Genomic DNA, 27,377 nt, shown 5'->3' with positions numbered 1-27,377 from the left:
AAAGATATTTCTCCAACATTGGTGTGTCCGGTCCACGGCGTCATCCATAACTTGTGGGAATATTCTCTTCCCCAACAGGAAATGGCAAAGAGCACAGCAAAAGCTGTCCATATAGTCCCTCCCAGGCTCCGCCCCCCCAGTCATTATCTTTGCCGCTCTGAACAAGTAGCATCTCCACGGAGATGGTGAAGAGTATGTGGTGTTTAGTTGTAGTTTTTTATTTTTCTATCAAGAGTTTGTTATTTTAAAATAGTGCTGGTATGTACTATTTACTCTGAAACAGAAAGAGATGAAGAGTTCTGTTTAAAAGAGGAGTATGATTTTAGCAGCAGTAACTAAAATCAATTGCGGTTCCCACGCAGGACTGTTGAGCTGAGAGAACTTCAGTTGGGGGGAACAGTTTGCAGACTTTTCTGCTCAAGGTATGACTAGCCATTTTTCTAACAAGACTGTGTAATGCTGGAAGGCTGTCATTTTTCCCTCATGGGGATCGGTAAGCCATTTTCTTAGACTTAGAAAGAATAAAGGGCTTATTATGGGCTATTAACTGGTGGACACTCTTAAGGGCTAAATCGATTGTTTATTTAAGTTATTTTTGAAAGTTTGAAGTAATTTTCTCACTTTTATTGTTTGGGGAACGTTTTTATCGCCAAGCACTAGTTTAGACACCTTCCCAGTCAGGAAGGGCCTTTCACTATAGTAGGCAGAGCCTCATTTTCGCGACATTATTGCGCAGTTACTTTTGAGTACAGTGCATGCAGCTGCATGTGTGAGGGTCTGGTATCCACTGAAAACGTTCCTAGAAGGCTTGAATTGGTATCGTATACCCCCCTGGGATTGGTGAAGTCGCAACAAAGGCTGTGGCTGGGACTGTAGTGGGGTTAAAATTGCAAACGGCTCTGGTTTCCACATTTTAAGGGTTAACAGCTTGAAAATTGGGGTGCAATACTTTGAATGCATTAAGACACTGTGGTGAAAATTTGGTAAAGATTGGATAATTCCTTCATAGTTTTTCACATATTCAGTAATAAAGTTTGCCCTGTTTAACATTTAAAGAGACAGTAACGGTTTTGTTTAAAAACGGTTTTTGTGCTTTATTAACCAGTTTAAGCCTGTTTAACATGTCTGTACCTTCAGATAGATCATGTTCTGTATGTATGGAAACCAATGTGGTTCCCCCTTCAAATATATGTGATAATTGTGCCATAGCGTCCAAACATTGTAAGGACAGTACTGTCACAAATAGTAAGGTTGCCCAGGATGATTCCTCAGATGAAGGAAGTGGAGATAGTTCTACATCATCTCCTTCTGTGTCTACACCAGTTATGCCGCGCAGGCGACCCCTAGTACTTCTAGCGCGCCAATGCTTGTTACTATGCAACAATTGACGGCAGTAATGGATAACTCCATAGCTAATATTTTATCCAAAATGCCAGCATTTCAGAGAAAGCGCGATTGCTCTTTTTTAAACACTGTAGAGCAGGAGGGCGCTGATGATAATTTTTCTGTCATACCCTCACACCAGTCTGAAGTGGCAGTGAGGGAGGGTTTGTCAGATGGAGAAATTTCTGATACAGGAAGAATTTCTCAGCAGGCAGAACCTGATGTTGTGACATTTAAATTTAAATTAGAGCATCTCTGCGCATTACTTAAGGAGGTGCTATCTACTCTGGATGATTGTGACAATCTGGTCCTCCCAGAAAAATTGTGCAAGATGGACAAGTTCCTAGAGGTCCCGGTGCACCCTGATGCCTTTCCGATACCTAAACGGGTGGCGAACATAGTGAATAAGGAGTGGGAGAAGCCAGGCATACCTTTTGTCCCTCCTCCTATATTTAAAAAATTGTTCCCTATGGTCGACCCCAGGAAGGAAAGGTAAGACCCTTTTTGGGCCAGAATTGAAAGAGATTATTTCAGACATCACTGGGGGAAAGGGCCATGCCCTCCCACAAGATAGACCTTTCAAGGCTAAGAATAAGTCCAATTTTCGTTCCTTTTGCAATTTCAGGAACGGACCGGCTTCCAACTCTGCAGCCTCTAGACAAGAGGGTAACGCTTCCCAGACTAAACCAGCTTGGAAACCAATGCAAGGCTGGAACAAGGGTAAACAGGCCAAGAAGCCTGCTGCTGCTACCAAGACAGCATGAAGGGGTAGCCCCCGATCCGGGACCGGATCTAGTAGGGGGCAGACGCTCTCTCTTTGCTCAGGCTTGGGCAAGAGATGTTCAGGATCCCTGGGCACTAGAAATAGTCTCTCAGGGTTATCTTCTAGAATTCAAGGAACTACCCCCAAGGGGAAGGTTCCACATGTCTCACTTATCTTCAAACCAAATAAAGAGACAGGCATTCTTACATTGTGTAGAAGACCTGTTAAAGATGGGAGTGATACACCCAGTTCCAACTGTGGAACAAGGTCAGGGGTTTTACTCAAATCTGTTTGTAGTTCCCAAAAAAGAGGGAACTTTCAGACCAATTCTGGATTTAAAAATTCTAAACAAATTTCTCAGAGTTCCATCGTTCAAAATGGAAACCATTCGAACAATTTTACCTACAATCCAGGAGGGTCAATTTATGACTACCGTGGATTTAAAGGATGCGTATCTACATATTACTATCCACAAAGATCATCATCAGTTCCTAAGGTTCGCCTTTCTGGACAAACATTATCAGTTCGTGGCTCTCCCATTCGGGCTAGCCACTGCTCCAAGAATTTTCACAAAGGTGCTCGGGTCCCTTCTAGCGGTTCTAAGACCAAGGGGTATTGCAGTGGCACCTTATCTGGACGACATTCTAATCCAAGCGTCGTCTCTTTCCAAAGCAAAGGCTCATACAGACATTGTTCTAGCCTTTCTCAGATCTCACGGGTGGAAGGTGAACGTAGAAAAGAGTTCCCTGTCTCCGTCGACAAGAGTTCCCTTTTTGGGAACAATAATAGATTCTTTAGAAATGAAGATCTTCCTGACAGAAGTCAGAAAGTCAAAGCTTCTAAACGCTTGTCAAGTTCTTCACTCTATTCTGCAGCCTTCCATAGCTCAGTGCATGGAAGTAGTAGGGTTGATGGTTGCAGCAATGGACATCGTTCCTTTTGCTCGAATTCATCTAAGACCATTACAACTGTGCATGCTCAAGCAGTGGAATGGGGACTATACAGACTTGTCTCCAAAGATTCAAGTAGACCAGATGACCAGAGACTCACTCCGTTGGTGGTTGTCCCAGGATCACCTGTCTCAGGGAATGAGTTTCCGCAGACCAGAGTGGGTCATTGTCACGACCGACGCCAGTCTATTAGGCTGGGGCGCGGTCTGGGATTCCCTGAAAGCTCAGGGTTTATGGTCTCGGGAAGAGTCTCTTCTCCCGATCAACATCCTGGAACTGAGAGCGATATTCAATGCTCTCCGGACTTGGCCTCAACTAGCGAAGGCCGGATTCATAAGATTCCAGTCAGACAAAATGACGACTGTAGCTTACATCAACCATCAGGGGGGAACAAGGAGTTCCTTGGCGATGAGAGAGGTATCCAAAATCATCAAATGGGCGGAGGATCACTCCTGCCACCTATCTGCAATCCACATCCCAGGAGTAGACAACTGGGAGGCGGATTATCTGAGTCGTCAGACTTTCCATCCGGGGGAGTGGGAACTCCACCCGGAGGTGTTTGCCCAGTTGACTCAATTATGGGGCATTCCAGACATGGATCTGATGGCGTCTCGTCAGAACTTCAAGGTTCCTTGCTACGGGTCCAGATCCAAGGATCCCAAGGCGACTCTAGTGGATGCATTAGTGGCGCCTTGGTCGTTCAACCTAGCTTATGCGTTTCCATCTTTCCCTCTCCTTCCCAGGCTTGTAGCCAGGATCAAACAGGAGAAGGCCTCAGTGATTCTGATAGCTCCTGCGTGGCCGCGCAGGACTTGGTATGCAGACCTGGTGAATATGTCATCGGCTCCACCATGGAAGCTACCTTTGAGACAGGATCTTCTAGTACAAGGTCCATTCGAACATCCAAATCTAGTTTCTCTGCAGCTGACTGCTTGGAAATTGAACGTTTGATTTTATCCAAGCGTGGGTTTTCAGATTCAGTGATAGATACTCTGGTCCAAGCCAGAAAACCTGTGACTAGAAAGATTTACCATAAAATATGGAAAAGATATATCTGTTGGTGTGAATCCAAGGGATTCTCCTGGAGTAAGATTAAAATTCCTAAGATCCTCTCCTTTCTCCAAGAAGGTTTGGATAAGGGATTGTCAGCGAGTTCTCTAAAAGGACAGATTTCTGCTTTATCTGTCTTGTTACACAAACGACTGGCAGCTGTGCCAGATGTACAAGCTTTTGTACAGGCTTTGGTCAGAATCAAGCCTGTTTACAGACCCTTGACTCCTCCCTGGAGTCTAAATTTAGTTCTTTCAGTTCTTCAAGGTGTTCCGTTTGAACCCTTACATTCCATAGATATCAAGTTACTATCTTGGAAAGTTCTGTTTTTGGTTGCTATTTCTTCTGCTAGAAGAGTTTCTGAATTATCTGCTTTGCAGTGTGATCCACCCTATCTGGTGTTCCATTCAGATAAGGTTGTTTTGCGTACCAAGCCTGGTTTTCTTCCAAAAGTTGTTTCCAACAAGAATATTAACCAGGAAATAGTTGTTCCTTCTTTGTGTCCGAATCCAGTTTCAAAGAAGGAACGTTTGTTACACAGTTTAGATGTAGTCCGTGCTTTAAAGTTCTATTTAGAAGCAACAAAGGATTTCAGACAAACTTCTTCTTTGTTTGTCGTTTATTCTGGTAAGAGGAGAGGACAAAAAGCTACTGCTACCTCTTTTTCTTTCTGGCTGAAAAGCATCATCCGATTGGCTTATGAGACTACCGGACGGCAGCCTCCTGAACGAATCACAGCTCACTCTACTAGGGCTGTGGCTTCCACATGGGCCTTCAAGAACGAGGCTTCTGTTGATCAGATATGTAAGGCAGCGACTTGGTCTTCTCTGCACACTTTTGCCAAATTCTACAAATTTGATACTTATGCTTCTTCGGAGGCTATTTTTGGGAGAAAGGTTTTGCAAGCCGTGGTGCCTTCTGTTTAGGTAACCTGATTTGCTCCCTCCCTTCATCCGTGTCCTAAAGCTTTGGTATTGGTTCCCACAAGTTATGGATGACGCCGTGGACCGGACACACCAATGTTGGAGAAAACAGAATTTATGCTTACCTGATAAATTACTTTCTCCAACGGTGTGTCCGGTCCACGGTCCGCCCTGGTTTTTTAATCAGGTTTGAAAAATTTCTTTCTCTATACACTACAGTCACCACGGCACCCTATAGTTTCTCCTTTTTTTCTCCTAACCGTCGGTCGAATGACTGGGGGGGCGGAGCCTGGGAGGGACTATATGGACAGCTTTTGCTGTGCTCTTTGCCATTTCCTGTTGGGGAAGAGAATATTCCCACAAGTTATGGATGACGCCGTAGACCGGACACACCGTTGGAGAAAGTAATTTATCAGGTAAGCATAAATTCTGTTTTTTGTTTTGTAATACTGAGCTATAGTGTGCATAAATAATAAAAATATGCTATTATGTCTATAATATGTTTATGTATTTTTTTTACTGCAGAAGCCATCCCCATGCCGCATGATCAGCCCATCACTAAACTGAATAATTTACATGATGTTGTCATTCCGACAATGGAGATTAAGGTATGTGAGATGTGTGTTCTAGTAAATGTTTTTACTGGGTTTTTAATACAAATATATAACAATAGCACCACATTTTATATCCTGCACATCTGCTTTTTATAAAATTCAGATTGTGTTTGAATGCATGGGAAGTCAGGCACACTGTGCAATGTAACCTCAAATAAAAATAGTATTAAAAGGAAAGTACACACTTTAAGATGGTACCATAAAATGTTTAAAGGGACGGTAACCGCTAGGACAACATTAATTTAAAATCAGTAGTTGCAATAATGTGTAATAGCTATCTAAACAATCCTGAAATATAATGATTAATAATAAAAATGTTATCTCAATACTCCCCTGCCGCTGCTCCTGGCTGCACCCTCGTACACTGCTTACTTTTATGTTAATTAGCGGCAAGCAGTTCTGTCTATCAGAAGGTGACAACTCGCCCAAGCTTTTCCTCAGCAGAAGGCTCAAGCTGTGCACTCCTGACAGCTCCGCCTGTGTGAGGTAAAGCTTGGGGTTGCTGTCGCCTTCTGATAGGCAGAACCGCTTGCTGCTAATTTAAATTAAAAAAAAAAAGCAACAATACCAGGGGGCGGCCAGGAGTAACAGCAGAAAGGGGACTTTTGAGGTTACATTTTTATTATAAATCATTACATTTCAGGATTGCTTAGAAAGCTATTACACATTATTGTAACTACTGGTTTAAATTTTTGAAAATGTTTTCCTAACTTTTAATATCCCTTAAAGTATGCATAGTAAAACAACTTTGTAGTATACTTTTCTTTATTGTCACCTCTTTTCCTGTAATTCTTAAGTCTGAAAATTGTGGATTTTCTATTCCTGGAAACTGATAGAGCATGTAAAACATGTATCCCTAATTTGCTGAAGCCAAATAATGAAAATTTTGTTAACACAATGACAGTAGCAAACCTTTCATGATCAGACTCGAGTCCAGATTGGCTCCTCCAAATAAGGATTTTGGTGGGTGGAGTTTAACCAATAAAGAGACAATTGCTGCAGCAGACTCTGCTGAAAAGTAAATCAATGAAAGACTGTAGAAACATGTGAACATACTTTAAAGGGACATTGCATGCATTTTTCATTACTTTTGGGAAATAAGAACCTGGCCACCAGGAGGAGGCAAAGACCCACCAGCCAAAGACTTAAATACTCCTCCCACTCCCCTCATCCCCCAGTCATTCTTTGTCTTTCGTCCCAAGAGGTTGGCAGAGAAGTGTCAGAATTTTTATTTTTTGTTTTTTTTGTCTCTTATGGAGGGTAGTACTCTTCGGCATTTGACAGGAGTTTTAAGTAGTCCTGTCAGTCTCTCAGTGATGGCTTGGATGAAAGTTAGAGTCCGGAGATGCGAAACCATCCCGACTCATGTTAACAGCTCCTCAAGCAGTTGGCGTTGTCGAACTTTCGCTCTGCTGCCTGCTTTCTTCACACTTGAAAGTCAGTGTTCCTATTCCACGGCGTAGATTCCGGTAAGATCGTTTCCTTTTACTTTATTTATCAATGTACTGTAATGTGAATATTTTCCCGAGGGGCTACCACCTTGCGGGGTCTAACTAATGTCATAAGGGTCTCAGTGAGTCTCTTTTAGTATCTTGGAATCGAGGGTTAATATCTTCTGAAGGGGGTTATTGAACAGGGGGGTTTATAATCATGTTTGTTATGTGGTTCAACCTGCTTATGTTTGATGTTTATGGGCTTGTGGTTTGGAACATTGAGGACTTTGGAGATGACGCAGCATTTTGGATGGGCGCGCTTTTTTGGACTGTACAGTTCACCTTGTGTCGGGCGTGGTTACGTTCTGTTTTCCATTTCTGCTTTCCCGATCGTGTGGCAAAGGAAATATTCTAGTCCGCAGTGGTCTGGTCATAGGAGGTGGTGAGTGCCCCAGCCATTGTGGATGTCAGGTGCCGTTTTTGTTTTACTACTTTAGTCCATATTTATATATTCTCTACCAGTTATGGAGGATTCTGATGCTGAGACTGTGCTAATTTCTGATTCAGTTTCGGAGGACTTAATTTCAGATTCTGTGTCCGGTGACGAATATGGACTGGCCTTGTTGACACATGTCAATCAGTTTTGTTCCTTATGCCATTTTAGAGCGCCTTGTTCCTCGGGCTCGGGGAATCAAGGGACAGCTGAGCCATCCGCCTCTGGGTGTCTTGTCCTCCGAGAGGCGAATTCCCTACCAATTCATACTTCTACACTTGCGGGTAGCCCAGTTTCTGATTCCTCCATGCAGGGTGGCGTGTTCCCCCCCAGAGGTTGCAGCATGTTTTCACTTCCACATAATGTTGGCGATTGTTCATCTGCAGAGTGCAGACGTTTATTTAAGAATGTGCTTGTGCCCTATTGTCCCGGGCCTTCTGCCTTGGGGAGGGCCTCTACAGTTCCCCGCGGGTGTAACTGTCCCTGAGTGTTGTGCCTTTCGTTATAGGATTGCGCGCCTTCGGGTAATTGCTCAGACATGTTTTTCAGTTATTGAATGACCCTATCGTTACCAGATACAGGGATTTTCAGTCTGCTAATTCGAATGGTGCACCTCATTAGACATGTGGGGATGAGGTAATCTCCTGATTGTCATTTGATTGAGATCTTTCCCATGTTTTGAAAGATAGGGCTCCGTTTGGCTGGTTCCGCGGGCAGGCCTGTGTCTTTTTTGGCATTAACCTATGGGTTGCCTTATATTTCATTTGTATCCGTAAAGGTATGTCTTTTATTTGGTTTTGTTTCCTTCGGGAACCTTCTGGGATCGATACTTTGTTCTTCTTCGGAAGTTGTTTTGGACACGTTAGTCCTATGTTATAATGTCTGTTTTCTTTTTCCCCAATGAGGGAGAATTTTGCAGCTTGCCGGTTAGGACCCTAAGTGCAGGCTGGTTCTGTTGGGTTTGTTCGGTCTTGTGGCTGTTCAGACACGTAGCGCTATTCTGCTCGGCTGGTACAGTAGAAGTGCAGAGTGCTCAGGTTATCATTGGTTTTCATGTCCGACTAAGCACTCGAGAGGACCTGTGGGTCCGTAGGTCGGGTGGGATTCTTTCAGTCCTTATAGCCTTCAGTCATAGATGACTGGGTCAGGGGAATTTTTTTCCGCTGCGTCACTCTATCTGATATCGGACATCTGATATCTAGAACATAGTGTTTCCTCCCCCCATGCGGTGGAGGGTTGGAGGGCTTAGTGCCTCATTGCCGCAGTTTGAGCGGTTTGGCCTTTGTTTTTAGGGCTCTGGATAGCCCGTGTGGGCCTGATCCAACAGCTTGTATCAGTTTAGGCTGTCTAGCCTGCGGAGGGTTTTCAGTTTGAAACCAGTGCAGCTCTTGGCACCTTACAGGTGTGCACATACGCTATTTATAGTGTATCTAGATACAGCTCTTCCTCTTGACGTGTACTGTCTGAGTGATGAGACCTTTGGGTCTGCTTCCATTGTCCCAGGGTTAGTTGGATCTCCTTTGAGGGATCTGTATCGGGGTGATGGTTGATCCCTGTGGGGACTTTATTTAGCTTGGGGTTTCCCAAAGCTGGGAAGGCTTAGCGCCTGTCTCTTCCCTGTGTCCTCTGCTGGTGTGGAGGTGATAAGGAGACTAGCCCTGCTAGAATGGTTTTTGACCACAAGGTATCCCTTATGTTGTCCTAAGGCATTGAGGAGTCTCTTCATAGGACTTCTAGCTTTGCTCATTGGAGTGTTGGACTTGGCTATGGGTGGTTCCTTCCTTTGGTTGGGGCTTAAGAGTTCTTTTCGCTATCCGGATTCTCTGGATATGCATTCATATCTCTGGTGTCTGGCATTTTGGCCAGGTGGGGTGTTTAGTTATAGGGTAAGGTTGCCTGAACTATTACGTGCTGGGACCTGTTTTTCTTCCTGAGACTTCAGATTGCTGAGGCTTCAGGCCTTTTTCCTGACCCAGTCTTGGGTTGTTTTGGAGTCTTGGATCTCAGGGCTGATCGGGGTGTTCCACGGTAGTGGGAACTTGGGCTATGCCCTTGCTCCATCTGTCTGACCTGGTCATGATGACCGGGTTTTCGCAGTATTTATTACTCTTTGCAACAGAGCAGCCCAGGTGCTCTAGGGTTCACTTTGTGACTTGTGCCTCAAGGGTTGTTGGTTCATACCCAGCTGCTGGCGCTGGATGTCCATTTCTGGTGTGCCTTACGGTTGCATTCCCTGGTCAGCTTGCCAGTGTAACCTTTGGATTCCCTACTCTGCAGCCGAATGGGTTGGCTGTGTCTCTGCTTGGCGAGCCACTTGTAGGGGGGTCTGTTTCTAGGACATTTGTGTTGGGGAATTATATTCCCATTAGCCGGTGGCTTGGGGCCTTGAGGACAGTTGTTGCCTTTCTGGCATCATCCCTTTTCTTTAAGGGATATTTTCCTCCCTATGGAGATGGAGTCCTTTCTTGGGGCTTCTCCTGGTTGGGAGGTGGAAAGGGGGGAAGGGTTTCCCCTGGGGTTTTACTGGCTCCAGGTCAGTCTTGTGGGGTCTTTTTTTTGTTAGATCCTTAGGTCTATGGTCCTGTCGTCTGTTTCGGAGTCGGGTTGTGCCTGTACTCTGTGGGGATGGCTGTGCTATCCTTACGCTCGTTCCTGTGCCAGTTTCGGGATTCTTCTGTTCCCTGGTTAGGGATCCCTGAGGCTGGGTTGGTCCAGCTGAGTGGGGGTCTGCAGGTCAGGATGGCCGAGCGATCTAAGGCGCTGCGTTTAGGTCGCAGTCTCCTCTGGATGTGCGGACTTGTTGAGTTTATCTTGTTAGTTCAGTCTGATAGGATATGGATTTCCTTTTCAACTTGCTCCTTTGCTTTTAGGAGGGAGTTTCCTCTTCCTTCGGGCTCTGAAGGTATACTCTCCTTCTCGGGGGGCCTCTTTTTTTTTTTTTTTTAATATAAGCGTGATAAAACACACACAAAAAATTCACATTCCTCAGATAGATTTTGCCAAATTGTCATGTATTCAGACACAGCTAGGAGGGGAAACAAAACAACAACAACAAAAAAAGGGGGGGGAGGGGAAAAGAGAGGGGAGGGAGAGGGGGGAAGTGCAGAAAGGGAAGGGAACATCCGAGGAGCAGGGGTATGCGGTAGTTCTTTCAGCAGACCCAAAACACAGAGTCCCTACATTATCAGGGCAACTTATCTCAACATCTAGCTCTTCCTCCACATCTGGAGCAAAAGTTCATATTCGTCTAACTTAGATATTATAACTTAGAGTAGTGATATCTTTCCAATAGCAGGAGTTTCATTACTTTATGTTTCCAGTCTGCCAATGTTGGAATCTGCGCTGTTTTCCAATGCAAAGGGATCAGGTTTTTTGCGCCCGCCAACATCAGAAACAGGAGGGATTTTTAATCGGGTCTCGTAGCCTAATGGTTATGTGGAAGAGCAGAGTCTCAGTGCTTTTGGAATCTCTATACCTAAGATTTCCCGCATCTCCTCCCAAACTTAGGTCCAGTAGCTGTCTAACAATGGGCAATCCCACCAAATATGAACCATGTATCCCAGTATCCCACATCCCCTCCAGCATCTGTCGGACATGTTTGGATATATTTTTTTGAGACGTGCGGGTGTAAGGTATCAACTACTCATGTGTTTATATTGGGATTCCTGGATCTGAGCCGAGACCGATGTACTCTTAACGGCTCTGAACATCCTATGCCAATCTTCTATAGTAAATTCCACCCCCAGTTCCCTATGCCATACACTAGTAAAGGCTGGGAGAATGCTGCCTTTAGGGACAAGAAGGAGAGTGTATATCAGTGAGATCAAATGTCTGAATATTGAGTGTTTGGTACACAACTGTTCGAATGGTGTGAGACTTCTGATCAGTTGTTGTTTATGCTTGTGTGTGGAAATGTAATGGCATATTTGTAAATAAACAAACCCAGGGGTAGGAAAATCGGGAAAATCCTTTATCATTTCCTCTCGTGTCTTTATCCTCCCATCTATTATGTATGTCCCCACGTGATTGTTTGGCAAAGAGGTCTGTGTTGGCGTTGTTGTGGTTTGTAGTGGGAGATCAGGATTTCCATAAGGCGGCGTTAGCAAGGGGAAGTGTGTGATATCTGTCAGTCTGTGTCTTTTATGTGTCCATAAGAGGGAGGCGAGGTCTCCAGTATACAGAGCACTTTTATCCAAATGTATCCAGCTTTTTTGGTCGCTATCTTGACACCACTCTACAACCCTTTGGAGCAGGACAGCCCTTCGGTACAATATGAGATTTGGTAACCCCAATCATCCCTCCTCCCTGGGTAGGTACATGGTTCTCTTGTTAACTCTTGGTCTGAGCCCCTGCCATATATATTCCTCAATTAGTCTCTGCATGGATGGGAGGAACGTGGAGGGGAGAGGGATTGGTGCAGTTTGAAATAAGTATAGGACTCATGGGAGGACATTCATTTTAATGACATGTATTCTTCCAAACCAGGAGATCGTTTTATGTCTCCAGGAGAAAAGATCAGCCGAAACTACTGTTTTAAGGGCTACATAATTGGCAGTAAACATGTCTGTCATATTGGCAGCTATAAAAATGCCCAAGTATTTTAAGAATTTATCTTTTATAATAAAGGGACTGTGCATTCTAAGCCAGGACAATGTGTTTGGTGCCAAGGAGATATTAAGGAGCTCTGATTTATTGTTAAGTTGAAAGTGGGAGACCCTCCCGTATTTTTGGAATTCTTCCAGCAGAGCCGGTATTGTTGTCTCTATATCAGTGATAGTAAGCAACAAGTCGTCCGCGTACATGGCTAGTTTATTTTCCCTGCCACCCATTACTATTCCCTTGATGAGAGGGTTAGCCCTAATGTTACTAGCCAAAGCCTCTATTGTGATGGCAAACAGCAGTGGCGAAAGCGGACATCCCTGCCGCGTCCCGTTCGAGATGGTGAAAGGGTCAGAGAGATCTCCATTCACCTTAATCCGCGCATTAGGGGTAGAGTATAGAGAGAAGACTGTTTTAATGAATCTATCACCAAATCCCATTATCTCCAGAGTGGACCGTAGGAAGTGCCAACTCACCCTGTCGAACGCTTTTTCAGGCAAGCCGCCCCCCAGTCCGCTCTGCATGAGCAACCAGCTGCATTACCTTGAAGGTGTTGTCCCTTGCCTCCCTCCCAGGGACGAATCCCACCTGATCAGCTGCAATGAGGTTGGGGAGAAACCTATTCACTCTATTCACTAAGACTTTAGCCAGAATCGTCACGTCTGTATTTAGTAACGATATTGGCCTGTAACTTTGTGGCATATCTACTGGTTTTCCCGGTTTTGGAATAACTGTTATCTATGCCGTCAGCATAAATGGAGGTAACTGTTGTAAATCCGGTAGTCGATTGAATAAGTCTTGCAAGTGTGGGAGTAGGTCGGTCAAGAAAGTCTTGTAATATTTAGCGCCAAGGCCATCTGGGCCTGGGCTTTTCCCGGAAGATCTTTCATTGCTATTTGTATTTCTTCCTGGGTAATGGGCATTTCAAGAAAATCAATGGCATCTTGATTTAGTGTCTGCAATTTAGTATTATTTAGGTATTCCTGTGCCTCTTGTCTATTTATAGCCCTCCCTGGCGGTGTGTTAGATTCAGATGGGGCCAGATTATATCATTTACTATAGTAAGACCGAAAAGTGGCCGCTATATTGGGGCTATCTTTATGAGTTTTCCCCGCTCTTTCTTTAAGGGTGTATACGAAGGGTTTTAGTTGGGAGCGCCGCAGTGCTCTAGCTAATAGTTTTCCCGATTTATTCCCTCCCTCATAATACCTCTGCTGCAAGAAAAGCGCTTTCCGCTGGTTCTCCTCCTGCAGGTGTTGTTTGAATTCTGATCTGGCTTGACTAAGCGCTGTTTCAGTATCCAAGTCTAGGGGGATTCTTTTTATGCCGCTCCTCTAATGACATTATATTACTCAGAATTGTGTCATATCTTTCTTTCTGCTGTTTTAGTAACTTTGCCCTATGTTTTATAAGATGTCCTCTAATTACACTTTTGTGTGCCTCCTAAATTATGGGTAAGGACAAGTCTTCTGTCATATTCAAGTTGAAGTACTCTGAGATCATAGAGGCTATGTCCTCTTGCACTAGTGGATTGTCCAGAAGTGTGTCTTCAAGACGCCATATATATGTAGTAGCTGGTATGTCTGGCCAAGTCATTTTGAAAGTTTCCGGAGCATGGTCCGACCAAGTAATTGATAAAATATCACTACAAGTAATATATGCAATACCTTGCGAGTCTGTGAAAAAATAATCTATACGGGAATATTTCTTGTGTGGATTATAATGAAAGGTATAGTCTGTTTCTGTAGGGTGCATCAATCGCTTTTAGCTTTTTTAGCGCTCCTGATTATTTTTAACTATTTTATGTTGATTTTCCACACCTTTGAAAGGGACCCATAGGTAATTCAGGAGTTTAGCGATTACACTCTGCGCTTATTAGTTCCTATTTTATCCATTTACTGTAAGGTCTCTATCTAATAAGCAGCGAGTGTTTGTTAATTAGTTTGTCAATTGGTACAGTTAATTTTAGATTTTTATAAGTTTTATCCTTGGACTAGTCTTTTAATTATCCAGTCTTTTAAATTATCCATTATTCAATATGTCCTCTGTAACAAATATGGAAGACATATTTGAATTTAGAGATCACCTCTATAAAGATCTTTCAGATCAGAAGGAGGATGAAAGTATTAGATGCTCTGAATATGAGAGTTTAGACGAAATTATGATAAAATTAGAAAAACTCCTAACTAAAGAACTAAAACAAAAGACTGAAATTGTCTTTATAAATAAGTACATTGGAAAAGGCCTTATCCCTAAAGGTTTAATTTTAAAGGATTACTTTCTGTTATAATTTTTAAGCTAAACAACTAACATATTAAAGTTAATAAACATTAATTAAAACCTACTGACCTATATTTTCTCCAAAACAAAGTTTCATAACACTCTAATTAAATGCCGTGGGGGAAAGGGAAGTGGAATTCTTCAGTTTCTGTGTATATCTACATAGTTTCTGCCTTTCAACATATTACTGCACTACAAAGAACATTACAGAGACCGCTCCAGCAGGAGGGCTTTCTAAACACAAGTTAGGGACTGTGGGAAAAAAGCCTTGTTCTGCAGCTACTGGGTACTACAAACGTATTCTCATGAAGTCAGAGGACTTTAAACTTTAACATCATTTTTATGACCTTAAGCAGTAAAATTGATAATACATGTTAATTTAAAACTTTATTTTCTTTTAATGCTTTATTTAATTAGCCAATATTTTTTTTAGTGCATAATGGCCCTTTAAAGACTTAAGGAGAAGCAAGTTCTCAAAATTCACAAAGACAAATATGACAAAGAAGGAAATTTTAACTTTAGAAAATTTAAAAAAGAATAAAGATGTAACCATTAAGCCCGCCGACAAGGGCGGCGGGATTGTAGTGATGGACACAAGTTACTATAAAGCAGAGGCCAGTAGATTGCTAGGTGAGACTAAAACATACAAAAATCTAGAATTTAATCCAACTAACAAATTTGCAGCTTGTCTTAAGAAATTGATAGGAAATGGCAAAAGACTGGGTATACTTAATGAGAAGGAGGTGGAATTCCTGGACCCCACCTTTCCGAGGGTCCCGGTATTCTACTTCCTTCCTAAAATTCACAAGAATTTAGAGCGACCTCCAGGGAGACCAATTATCTCCGGGATTGGATCTTTGTCATCCAATCTCTCACACTATGTGGACATATACCTAAAAAAATTTGTTAAAAAATTAGATTCCTATTTAAAAGACTCAACTGAGGTTCTGAATATTTTAAGGGATACAGTTTAGGAAGAAAATCTGATTTTAGTTACTGGGGATATAACATCGCTCTATACAGTGATAGACCATGCAAAGGGAATAAAAGCAATCAGTAAATATCTAGATACTGATCCTGATATGATGAATGAACAAAAAGAATTTCTACTTACAAGTATAGAGTTCATACTAAAAAATAATTATTTTATGCATGATAAACAGTTTTATTTACAAATCGAGGGTACGGCTATGGGCACGAGGTTTGCACCCAGTTATGCTAATCTCTTTGTTGGAAATTGGGAAGAGTCCTTTTTCCAGATACTCGCAGCTAGGGAAGCGCTCAGACACAAACAGCGTGTCTAGTTCGATCATGTGACGCTCTTCACGTAGTGTACACACCCTCTTGCTCAACGTCCGTGATGACGTGTCAGTTTCACTCATCTGCTCCGGTGCAAAGGAAAACGGAGCGCTCCATCAAAACAAACAAACACAGGATCAGCAAAGTCCAGCGCACCCGGCAGCAAATGAGACTCAACAAGTAATAAATGCCAAGTAGTTACCTGTTTATTATGAACATGTGGACAAAACGGCTGAACTAGCCAAAAATGCCAAATAGCAAAGTACTCCAACACATAAGAAAATGACAGCAAAAGACAGGCAGCAGGATAGGGAACAAATTAGGTCAGACGCGTTTCCTTATGTTGCTACATAGTAATCCTCAGTGACCATGTCTGATACCCATAATTCAGTGCCTTAAATACAGAGCTGTTAATCAATCACAGCAATTAAAGGGCTAATTATTGTATAACCAATCATGAAAGACAAATAAATGTGGGCAAAACATGTCACTAGAATTACAATGTCTTAACAAAAAAATTTTTATACTTATAAAATAAATAACGTATACATATACCGTAATAAATTTGGCACTATGAGAATATACAAATAATGTAAACGCAAGAATATACAAATATTATTTGCCTGAAAAAATAATAAAAAATAATAAACATTAGCACAGAAGTATAAACTTGAATATATTTCTAATTTTACAAAAGATAGTGCCTCATTAAATTTAATATACAAATTCTAAAAATATTAAGTCAAAAAGCAAAATGTGAATAAAGTGAAAAGAATTACAATAAAGATAAAAAATAAAAAATTTTTATATGAACTCTATTGATCTACAAATAATCTTACATCCCAATCAAAATTTAAACCTGCCGGCACTCTTGTGCCCAACTGAAAAATCCAATATACTTCTCTTTTACTGAGAGCAGTACCTCTATTACCACCTCTTGGGTGTCTAGAGATCAATTGGATAGCTTGGAATGTCAGCAATGAACTGTCAGAATTATGGTGTCTTTTGAAATGCAGGGAGATGGGGGTGGTGGACTCTGGATCATCAATTGAGCGTAAGTGCTCAAGAAAGCGATCCTTTAACGCACGTGTCGTTTGTCCCACATACTGCCTGAAACACCCCTGCAGGTCAAAAGATATATGACATAACAAGAATTGCATGTCATATGTTCACGAATTTCAAATATCCTGTGGTTGTTGCTGGATGTAAAACTAGTGCCAAAAGATGCATAGGCACAAGATTTACATCTCTTACTGCCACATTTGTAGAAACCAGGTTTGATAGAAAGCCAATTTCTTTGTGAATGTTGCTGTGGCAACATAGAGGGAGACAGTATGCTCCCTAGGGTCTGAGCCCTGCGAGACACAAAACAGACACCCTGTTTAACTATATCAACCAGGCTTGCATCAGTAGTTAAAATAGGGAGTGCCTTCCTGATTATATCACAGATTTTACCATATTCCATGCTGTAAGAAGTAATAAACTTCAATTGTTTAAACCTATCAATATCCCTTGGTCTACTTGACACAAAAAGATATTTTCTGTCAAGAAGATCAATGTCTTGCTTAGTTTGTTGTAAACAATTAAGGGAATACCCTCTCTGGGCTAACCTTTCAGTTAGTTCACTGGAATGTTTCTCGTAGCTCATTTTGTTTGTACAATTGCGCTTAACCCTAATGTACTGACTCTTAGGGATGGACTGTATGGTATGCTTTGGATGGCATGATTTGGCATTCCAAATGGTATTTCCAGATATGGGTTTACGGAACAATTCAATGTCAATACGTGAAGTCTGGAAATTAGAGTGTAATTCAATATCCAAAAAGGAAATCGAATTTGTATCACTTTCCATAGTGAACTGTAGATTCAATGCATTGTTCTGCAAATAGGCTAGAAACAAGTCAAGGAGATCTACCGGACCCTTCCAAATCAACAAAATGTCGTCGATGTAGCGACCAAAATAATGTATATGCTCTCTGAAGGGGTTCCCATCTCCATAGACGTGGGACAGCTCCCACCAACCCAAATATAGGTTGGCAAAGGAAGGGGCAAACTTGGCCACCATTGCTGTCCCACGCCTCTGGAGATAGAAATCCCCCTCAAAAAGAAAGTAATTGTGGGTCAACAAATATTCAATGGAGACCTCAATGAATTGCTTCAAAGCAATATCATATGTGGAAAATGTATCCAAAAAGAACTTTATGGCCAATAGACCTTTGTCATGAGGGATACAAGTATACAAAGAGACCACGTCGATAGTAACAAAAACAAAGTCTTCCTGCCAATCTAGGCTTTCGATCTGAGTAATAACATCAGACGTGTCCCTAATGTAACTCATAAGACTCAGGACTAAAGGTTGCAAATACCCATCAATCAATTGGGAAAGAGGCTCATTCAAAGAGCCTATCCCAGCCACTATGGGTCTACCGGGTGGACGGGTGGCATGTTTGTGGACTTTTGGAAGGTAATGGAAAATAGCCGACACAGGCCTCGCTTCCATTGAGTCGTAATTCAGTTTGCGTGCACTCGCAAACCGATAAATATGCTGTCGGAAGCAATATCGTTTATCGACTGTTTCCAATGGCGCGTTATACCTCAATATCGGCAGCTGGACTTCGGCTGCCGAAAAGATCTTCGCGTCCCATAGAAAGTAATAGAAGCCGTTAATCGATAAATTATACCAGGTTTCCAATGAAAGCGCTAACCGTTAATACATTGTCGGAGGCTGTCGATACATTGAGAAATATTACCCCCAGCTCAACTAGGTGTAAAAGAGGAAAATTGTGCTTTTTGAGACCTATTTTCTATTGAAATTATAAAACTTGCAAATAATGCAAGTGTTTTAATGTAGAAATAAATTGTTATAAGTAATATTTATTGTTGTCTCATGTATAGAAATAGTTGAACTTATATTCTAATAGAAATATCAGTATATATTTAAATATAATAATATATGCAAGAACATATCTACAGAATGCAAACTAGACCTATGCCTAGGGCAGCAATAAATATTACTTATATTTATGAAGTGTTAAATATAATTATATTAGAAAATAGTATTTGATTATTAAAAATATGGATAAGTGTTTTTTTATTTTTCTTGAGAGGCGATCACAGGTAAGAAGCACGGACGTTAAACGTAAATTCTATAGCGTAAGGTTGGGTTACCTTAGCAACTAATTGATTTTCAAGAAAACTGACGTCAGATGGAAGCGTTAACACAACGTTAACTTACAGCTACACGAAAAGAGCGACTGCGCGCAACACGCTAATCTTTTCAATGGAAACCTGGTACTAAAATGCAGCCGTAAATTACTTTTAGCTGTCGGCCGCTTCGGTAGCTTACGGCTCCATTTTTAACGACTCAATGGAAGCGAGGCCACAGGGTGCTCAGTGTACAGAAAATCAAAATTGGCTTGTTTGATAATACCATCTTTTAAAGCCCGCTCCAAAATAGTCTTTAGAGCTGATTTGTAAAAAAACACAGGATTACTTTTAAGTTTCTCATACACTGAATCATCCAGTAACTGTCTATAAGCCTCATCCAAATAGTCCTGGCGATTAAGAACCACCACTTTGCCACCTTTGTCTGAGTTGCGAATGACAAGCTCCTGATTGCTTTTTAATTCTTGAATAGATAGAAATTGTGCCTTAGATAGATTATCTCTGTGATGTCTTTTTTCAAATTCACATGAACTTAGTTTTTTCAATTCAAGTTCGATTGTTTTCTGAAAAACTTCTATGGAATTGGATCTAGATTTTACTGGATAAAATTTAGATTTACCTTTTAGTTTGGTAATATCCTGTGTATCCCCAATATTAAGTGGGTTTAACTCCAGATTATCTCTATCCAATTCCATAAGATCCAAAATGGAACATTCTTCAGAAAAATCAAGACCAATTTTTGTGTGTACTGGCCTCTCCCCAACCACCTCATCCTGTACAGTATCATTGACTCCCAAGAAATGTTTCTTGAGAACAAGCGACCTCACGAATTTGTTAAGGTCAATAACTGTATTAAAAAAATTAAAATGTGTAGTGCGGGAGAAACCAAGGCCTAAAGACAAAACCTCAATCTGTGTCTTAGATAGAACAAAGGAAGACAGGTTAATAACATTCTCAACATTCATGCATATTTCTGGAATGGTGTGGCTCTCTTCCTCTGTGGATACCGCCTGGGCTTGGGTGCTTGATCCTGACTTTGATTTGCAAGACTTCCCTCGTCCCCCTCTGCGTATTTTTTTTGACGGGCAGTGGATTGTTGATGGCCCTTCCCGTTTTTTGACTGTGACACTGTGTGAGATTCAAGTGCAAAAGATGTAGCTTCCTCAGTACCGGGGGCAGTATCACCAGATGTTTCAATGTCAGAGGAGTCATAGTCATATTCAGTGTCAGTATCTGCAAATCTCACTTTCCTGTTCTCAGAACCCCGACCTTTATAGGTGCTCCTATATCTCCGTCTAGTATTGGTCACAGTCCATTTATATACTTTGTTTAACTCATAGTCCTGTTTGTCTCTCATGATCTTTTGTTTTTTGAAATTCCAAAGGTTGTTTTTAAACTCAGTGATAACCTTCTGCAATTTAGTATCATATTTAGCAAAATCTGGATTATCACTAAGAGGACGTAAAAAAGACTGCAATTTCTGTTTTTCATCACCCAATTCCTGACGCAAAGATTTCTTATATTCAATTAGTAGATCAATAAGTGCTAAAGAGCACTCTGTAAGAATAAATTTCCATTTATCAATGAAGGACTGATCTGACACCTGAAAGGAGGGAAACTTTCTAATACGGAGGCCACGTGGAATACGTTGTGCCTTTTTATACATCTGAAAACTTTTGATATCCATTTCAATTCTTGTATCTTTTTTCAACAGTGTATCCATTTTGAAAAAGAGGATATCTAAATTAGAATAATCCTCCTGTTCCATAGTGTCAGAATTAAAAAGATCTTCAGTATCACTAACATCTTCAGCAAATTGCTGTAAGACAAATCCCCCTGCTGCCATGTCTAGCTGAATGAAATTTTCTTAATATAAAGAGATATACTGGCTCTTGTATGAGACTACAAGCAATAATTATCCTTATTGTGGTGTGGTACTACTTCAATCATTAAGCGTACATGTATGGTTAAAGTGTCTCTGACCATAATATATAATCTTCTCAAGATTCAAATTAATCACTCTTCAGGGTGTACTACGACTTAGGTTTACACTCAGATAATCCTTGACCATATAAATATAATATAACACACAGTAATATACGTGCAGCTTACCCTTTCAGTAGATGGAGAAACAAACACTCGCAGCTAGGGAAGCGCTCAGACACAAACAGCGTGTCTAGGTCGATCATGTGACGCTCTTCACGTAGTGTACACACCCTCTTGCTCAACGTCCGTGATGACGTGTCAGTTTCACTCATCTGCTCCGGTGCAAAGGAAAACGGAGCATATAAGAAATAGAGGGAGACAGTATGCACAAAACAGACACCCTGTTTAACTATATCAACCAGGCTTTCATCAGTAGTTAAAATAGGGAGTGATTACCCATAATTCAGTGCCTTAAATACAGAGCTGTTAATCAATCACAGCAATTAAAGGTTTATTACTTCTTACAGCATGGAATATGGTAAAATCTGTGATATAATCAGGAAGGCACTCCCTATTTTAACTACTGATGAAAGCCTGGTTGATATAGTTAAACAGGGTGTCTGTTTTGTGTCTCGCAGGGCTCAGACCCTAGGGAGCATACTGTCTCCCTCTATGTTGCCACAGCAACATTCACAAAGAAATTGGCTTTCTATCAAACCTGGTTTCTACAAATGTGGCAGTAAGAGATGTAAATCTTGTGCCTATGCATCTTTTGGCACTAGTTTTACATCCAGCAACAACCACAGGATATTTGAAATTCGTGAACATATGACATGCAATTCTTGTTATGTCATATATCTTTTGACCTGCAGGGGGTGTTTCAGGCAGTATGTGGGACAAACGACACGTGCGTTATATCGCTTTCTTGAGCACTTACGCTCAATTGATGATCCAGAGTCCACCACCCCCATCTCCCTGCATTTCAAAAGACACCATAATTCTGACAGTTCATTGCTGACATTCCAAGCTATCCAATTGATCTCTAGACACCCAAGAGGTGGTAATAGAGGTACTGCTCTCAGTAATAGAGAAGTATATTGGATTTTTCAGTTGGGCACAAGAGTGCCGGCAGGTTTAAATTTTGATTGGGATGTAAGATTATTTGTAGATCAATAGAGTTCATATAAAAAAAAAATATTTTTTATCTTCATTGTAATTCTTTTCACTTTATTCACTTTTTGCTTTTTGACTTAATATTTTTAGAATTTGTATATTAAATTTAATGAGGCACTATCTTTTGTAAAATTAGAAATATATTCAAGTTTATACTTCTGTGCTAATGTTTATTATTTTTTATTATTTTTTCAGGCAAATAATATTTGTATATTCTTGCGTTTACATTATTTGTATATTCTCATAGTGCTAAATTTATTATATGTATACGTTATTTATTTTATAAGTATAAAAAAAATTTTGTTAAGACATTGTAATTCTAGTGACATGTTTTGCCCACATTTATTTGTCTTTCATGATTGGTTATACAATAATTAGCCCTTTAATTGCTGTGATTGATTAACAGCTCTGTATTTAAGGCACTGAATTATGGGTATCAGACATGGTCACTGAGGATTACTATGTAGCAACATAAGGAAATGCGTCTGACCTAATTTGTTCCCTATCCTGCTGCCTGTCTTTTGCTGTCATTTTCTTACGTGTTGGAGTACTTTGCTATTTGACATTTTTGGCTAGTTCAGCCGTTTTGTCCACATGTTCATAATAAACAGGTAACTACTTGGCATTTATTACTTGTTGAGTCTCATTTGCTGCCGGGTGCGCTGGACTTTGCTGATCCTGTCCTTTTTCCAGATGCATGACTGTGGTGCAGACCTCGTGCTCTATAGGCGGTACATTGATGATGTCCTATTGCTATGGAGAGGGACAGAAGACAAATTACTTAGTCTCTTTAAAGACATGAATACCAATGATAGTGGCCTGAATTTCACTTTTAATTATAGCAGGGAAAAAGTTGTCTTCCTAGATTTAGAAATCATGGTTATTAATAATTCTATACAAACAAAAACACATTTTAAAGAAGTGGACTCTAACAGCTTTATTCACGCTAATAGCTGTCATTTGCAACAGTGGAAAGATAATATACCTGTGATGTTAAGTTGCCTTTGGACTTTGTTACTATATTCGCAGTTTGAACTAGAAATCTGCTAAAGAATCCTGTCTATTTCACTAAAATTGCCTGGGTTAAGAACAAGCTAACACAACCCTTGGAACAGCACAAGCACTTTCCACACAGGCATCAGCACTTTTGAAATAGAAGATTCCACATTCACTGCACACTTGGAGGATTGTGCGCACTGGACTGACTCTATTTTAAAGTAAGGTGAGACTATAATTGCCATAAACTGATCGGAGCATTTGTCCCCTTACAACGGATGTTCTAACTAGTATCCTGCGTGCTCGTTGGCACTTAAGAGCGGATACCTCATTCTAAGGACTACGGCAGAGAAAAAATTCGACACTGCCCACCTAAGGACCAATCAGATTGCGCCCTGTGAACAGCGCCTACAAAAAGTGACGTCACTCCGCTACGGCGGTAATTTTTCATCTATGGGACTGACCGCTGAATTGTTTGGAGGCAAGTTAGGACATTTCCCCTCCAACTAACTTTGTGAACTGGTTACGGGTAAGATAAGAATTCCCGTTTATAATTAGAACTGCTTATTTGGCTATCCGGATATTTATATTTGAAAAGCCAATTCCTTTCTCATCTATATATGGTGGCAAACTTTTTTAGTGTTATACGGAGACGTCCGTTTTTATTCTTATTTTGTTTGCACATGTTGACTACTGATTAAATTTTAGGCAGAGCCTTAAACTCTTTTTGTTGTATTTTAATTATCACATTTAATTCTAGTGTTCTGACACATTTATTGATTTCAAGCGTATTATGTTTATAATTTTTCTCTTACTATCTTATTTATAGATTTTAATTTAAAATTTTAAAATAACGATTGTAGACACTGTTTCTTTCACCGGATTTAGTTATAGCACTTTGTTACACTATACACATATTTATAAATCAGCTCTGTGAATCACAGCTTGTACTATCTTCTCACTTGATTGTAGGTATAGCACTTTGGTTGGACTAGACACAGATTCACATATCACAGCTTGTGCTTTTTATATATTGCACTAGAGGACATTTTCTCTTTACATTTTTTCTATATGTTCTTAGATACATAGTAATCCTATAGGCATATGTAATAATAGACATACACCTCTTTGGATAAATCTTTACACGAATGCACTTTATGATAAATTAAAAATCAAATTAGATACACTCATTCTATAAGTGATTTTTTACACTTTATTAATATTTTTTGCGCATAGGCGCCGCCACTTAGCACTTTAATATATTTATACAATCGCTTTTAGCTTTTTTAGCGCTCCTGATTATTTTTAACTATTTTATAAGGAATTTCAGATCTCTACGCTTTTGTAGTGTTGCTGGGCTTAGATCAGAGAATACCTGCAATGGGATTCCAGCATGCTGTATAGGATGTTTGTTTCTGCTGTTTTTGAGTATTTCCTCTTTATCTTTAAAGTTTACCAACCTCAAAATAAGATCTCTTGGAGGGGCCTTGGCTGACAGTTTTGGGCGTAGCGCCCTATGTGCTCTTTCTATTTCAACCTCCTGTGCCATAGGTGAGCCTTTAAGCATCCTGAAGAGATCCTGCAGATAGCGCTGCAGTGCATTGGGGCCAGCTGACTCCGGGATGCCCCTTATACGGAGGTTGCTCCGCCGGTTGCGGTTATCTAAGTCTTTTATCCGGTCAAGAAGGGCTGTGTATCATATTTGTATTATGTTGGGTTTGTGAGGTGGTATCATTTAATTTTCCTTGTATTGTGGACTGTGACTGCTCCACCACTGCCACCCTCTGTTGGGTCTCTGCGCAATTCACTGAATAGGTTCTTTATTTCTGAGACAACTTCCTTAATATCCTCCTTAGAGGAGAGAGTTTTCAGGTCCTCTTTTGTTACAAATTGTGATATATGCAGAGGCATTGATGTTGTTTGTGCGGGTTCGCCCATTGCTGGCTGTTGTGACTCACTACTCTTATCCTCTATCTGTGGTTCAATAGTCTTTAAATAATGGCTCATATTTCTTGTTTTTGAGCATTTCTCCTGCTAGCCTGTCATCCTCTGTGCCATACTATTACCCAGTCACACTTCAGGAAAATAAGTGATCAAGCAGTATGACGTCCACACTTTCCTTTATTATAATCCAGCCACGCAATGTACAAGGCTGATTTAACAGCTATTATCAGTATTATTTTATCAGCCCTGTTATTAAGTATCTGAAGCCTTCTGTAGAAACATTCAGGAATCTTTATTTATTTATTTGACCCACACACTCTATTATAGTCCCTTCTTGTTTTCCTTCAGCTCTCTCTTGCTGTGTTACGGTATAGTGAGGCCTGTGTGGTGTTAGGTATGTGTGCCACGTGTAAAGGCTAATCTCTGTAATTATATTTTTCTCCAACTACGTTTGGGGGGCTTCTTATACTATTACATGCCCCAGGCCTAAATATCAGTCAAAAATAAAACCTTTCAGTCCGACTTGTACCTTGTTATCCGCTGCGATCCGCAGTCTCCTCACTGCCACATACCTAGGGATCCACAGTGTCGTGTCCGCCTTGTGTCTCCTATGTTGTGAGGCTCGGTATGTATATAGGGCGATCTGCACAGTATATTCCCTATTGTACCACCTTTGAAGCGATTACCGTATGAGACTCCTCTTAGGCTTTTTGCGGCGCTCCGGTGCAGCTGTTAGTAACTCCAGGCAGAGTGAGGCCTATAACGAAATCCTCGGCTCCAGTGTATCAGCGATGCTTGTTATCAATCTCTGGACTGCTCCCCTCGGTAATGTGATGCAGATCAGTGATTGTTACAGCCTATTGATCAAATTAACATGTTTAGGCCGACTTTCAGCTCCGGAGCTTAAGCAAGTGCGACCATTCTCCTGCACGGTTAGGCTCCGCCCCCGGGGGCCTACTTTTTTAGTGACCTGTGTGTGGGTCTGGTGGCTTCGGTTGTCTGGAGCGTGCCCTCTGTATGAGGGCTGCTTTTGCAGTTTGCTTTCTGCTTGACTTCTTCCTCCTCGCACGTACCCTCTGTGTCGTCCCGTTATGGACTCTGGGTTCTTCAACTTGGGGTTTCCGACTGGGTCTCTTCCACATTTTTTTTGTGGTTGAATACTTTGGTATTCTCTGTTCCGACGCTTGGAGGACTTTGCCTTTTTTGGTTGCATTTAGTACTTGCAGGATGTTGGAGAGAAGTCTTTTCTGTCTCTGTGCCCGGGTTTATCCCGGGTTTCACTGGTATAGGCGTGGCCTCCTTTCCTGTTTGTGAGTTGGGCTCACTATTGGAGCTGTTCTTTTTTGGAGGGGACCTTTTGGTTTCCTCGGTTCTCCTTGCCTTGTCCCCTTGGTGGTTTTGGCTAATGTTCCCTTCATTAGTGGGGGTGACTTGGTTGGGGACCATCTGTTGGGCGACAGTGTTTCCTGGAGGACTGTTGGCTCAGTCGAGTCCGTTTGGCAGTCTCTAGTTTGGCTTCTGGACTAGCTGCGAGTCAGTGTCCTTGGGGCTTTTCCTTTAAAAATGTAATCGGCTTTGGACGAAGCAGGGTTTTTTTATTGGGTAGAGGTTCAGGCCTGGTGCCATCAGTATGGGCCGCCTATTGTACCCTCCCATCTTGGCATTCAGTGTTCTCTATAGCTTAGGTATTGTTTTCCCAAAAGTAATGAATGCAGATGTGGACTCTTTCCATTTAAGAAGAAAAACATAAATTATGCTTACCTGATAATTTCCTTTTCTTCTGATGGAAAGAGTCCACCGCTCCCCACCCGTAACTTATGTGGGGCATCCTTTTATTCTTCTGGCATCTTTTACCCTGATATTTCTTCTACTGGTACTTGTTCCTTGGCAGAATGACTGGGGGATGAGGGGAGTGGGAGAAGTATTTAAGCCTTTGGCTGGGTTGTCTTTGCCTCCTCCTGGTGGCCAGGTTCTTATTTCCCAAATGTAATGAATGCAGCTGTGGACTCTTTCCATCAGAAGAAAAGGAAATTATCAGGTAAGCATAATTTATGTTTTTACGTAAAAATAAATCATGTTTATTATGCTGTTTGTTTGTTTTTGCTTTTTGTGAAAACCGGCAAGAAAAAATTATTTTAATTGAAAGTACAAGTAATTACATAACATATTACATACAGGTGTACTCATTTCTCCTGTTAAGTGTGGTCAGTCCACGGGTCATCATTACTTCTGGGATATTAACTCCTCCCCAACAGGAAGTGCAAGAGGATTCACCCAGCAGAGCTGCTATATAGCTCCTCCCCTCTACGTCACCCCCAGTCATTCTCTTGCACCCAACGAATAGATAGGATGTGTGAGAGGACTGTGGTGATTATACTTAGTTTTA

The 27,377-nt window shown here is 41.2% G+C and overlaps 1 protein-coding gene across 1 annotated transcript in view; it reads left to right on the top strand.

The window, feature by feature from the left end:
• The window catches only part of ATM (ATM serine/threonine kinase), a 925,848-nt gene that overhangs the window by 729,320 nt on the left and 169,151 nt on the right, over nucleotides 1-27,377 (top strand). The window contains exon 54 of the mRNA XM_053708547.1: nucleotides 5,595-5,677. Coding sequence (XP_053564522.1) covers nucleotides 5,595-5,677 — 83 coding nt within the window. The remainder of the gene's footprint in view (nucleotides 1-5,594; nucleotides 5,678-27,377) is intronic.

The sequence above is a fragment of the Bombina bombina genome, chromosome 3 (genome assembly GCF_027579735.1).
Source record: "Bombina bombina isolate aBomBom1 chromosome 3, aBomBom1.pri, whole genome shotgun sequence".
NCBI classification, from domain to species: Eukaryota; Metazoa; Chordata; class Amphibia; order Anura; family Bombinatoridae; genus Bombina; species Bombina bombina.
The sequence above is the reverse complement of the archived record's forward strand: the minus strand, read 5'-3'. Positions and strand labels throughout refer to the sequence as shown.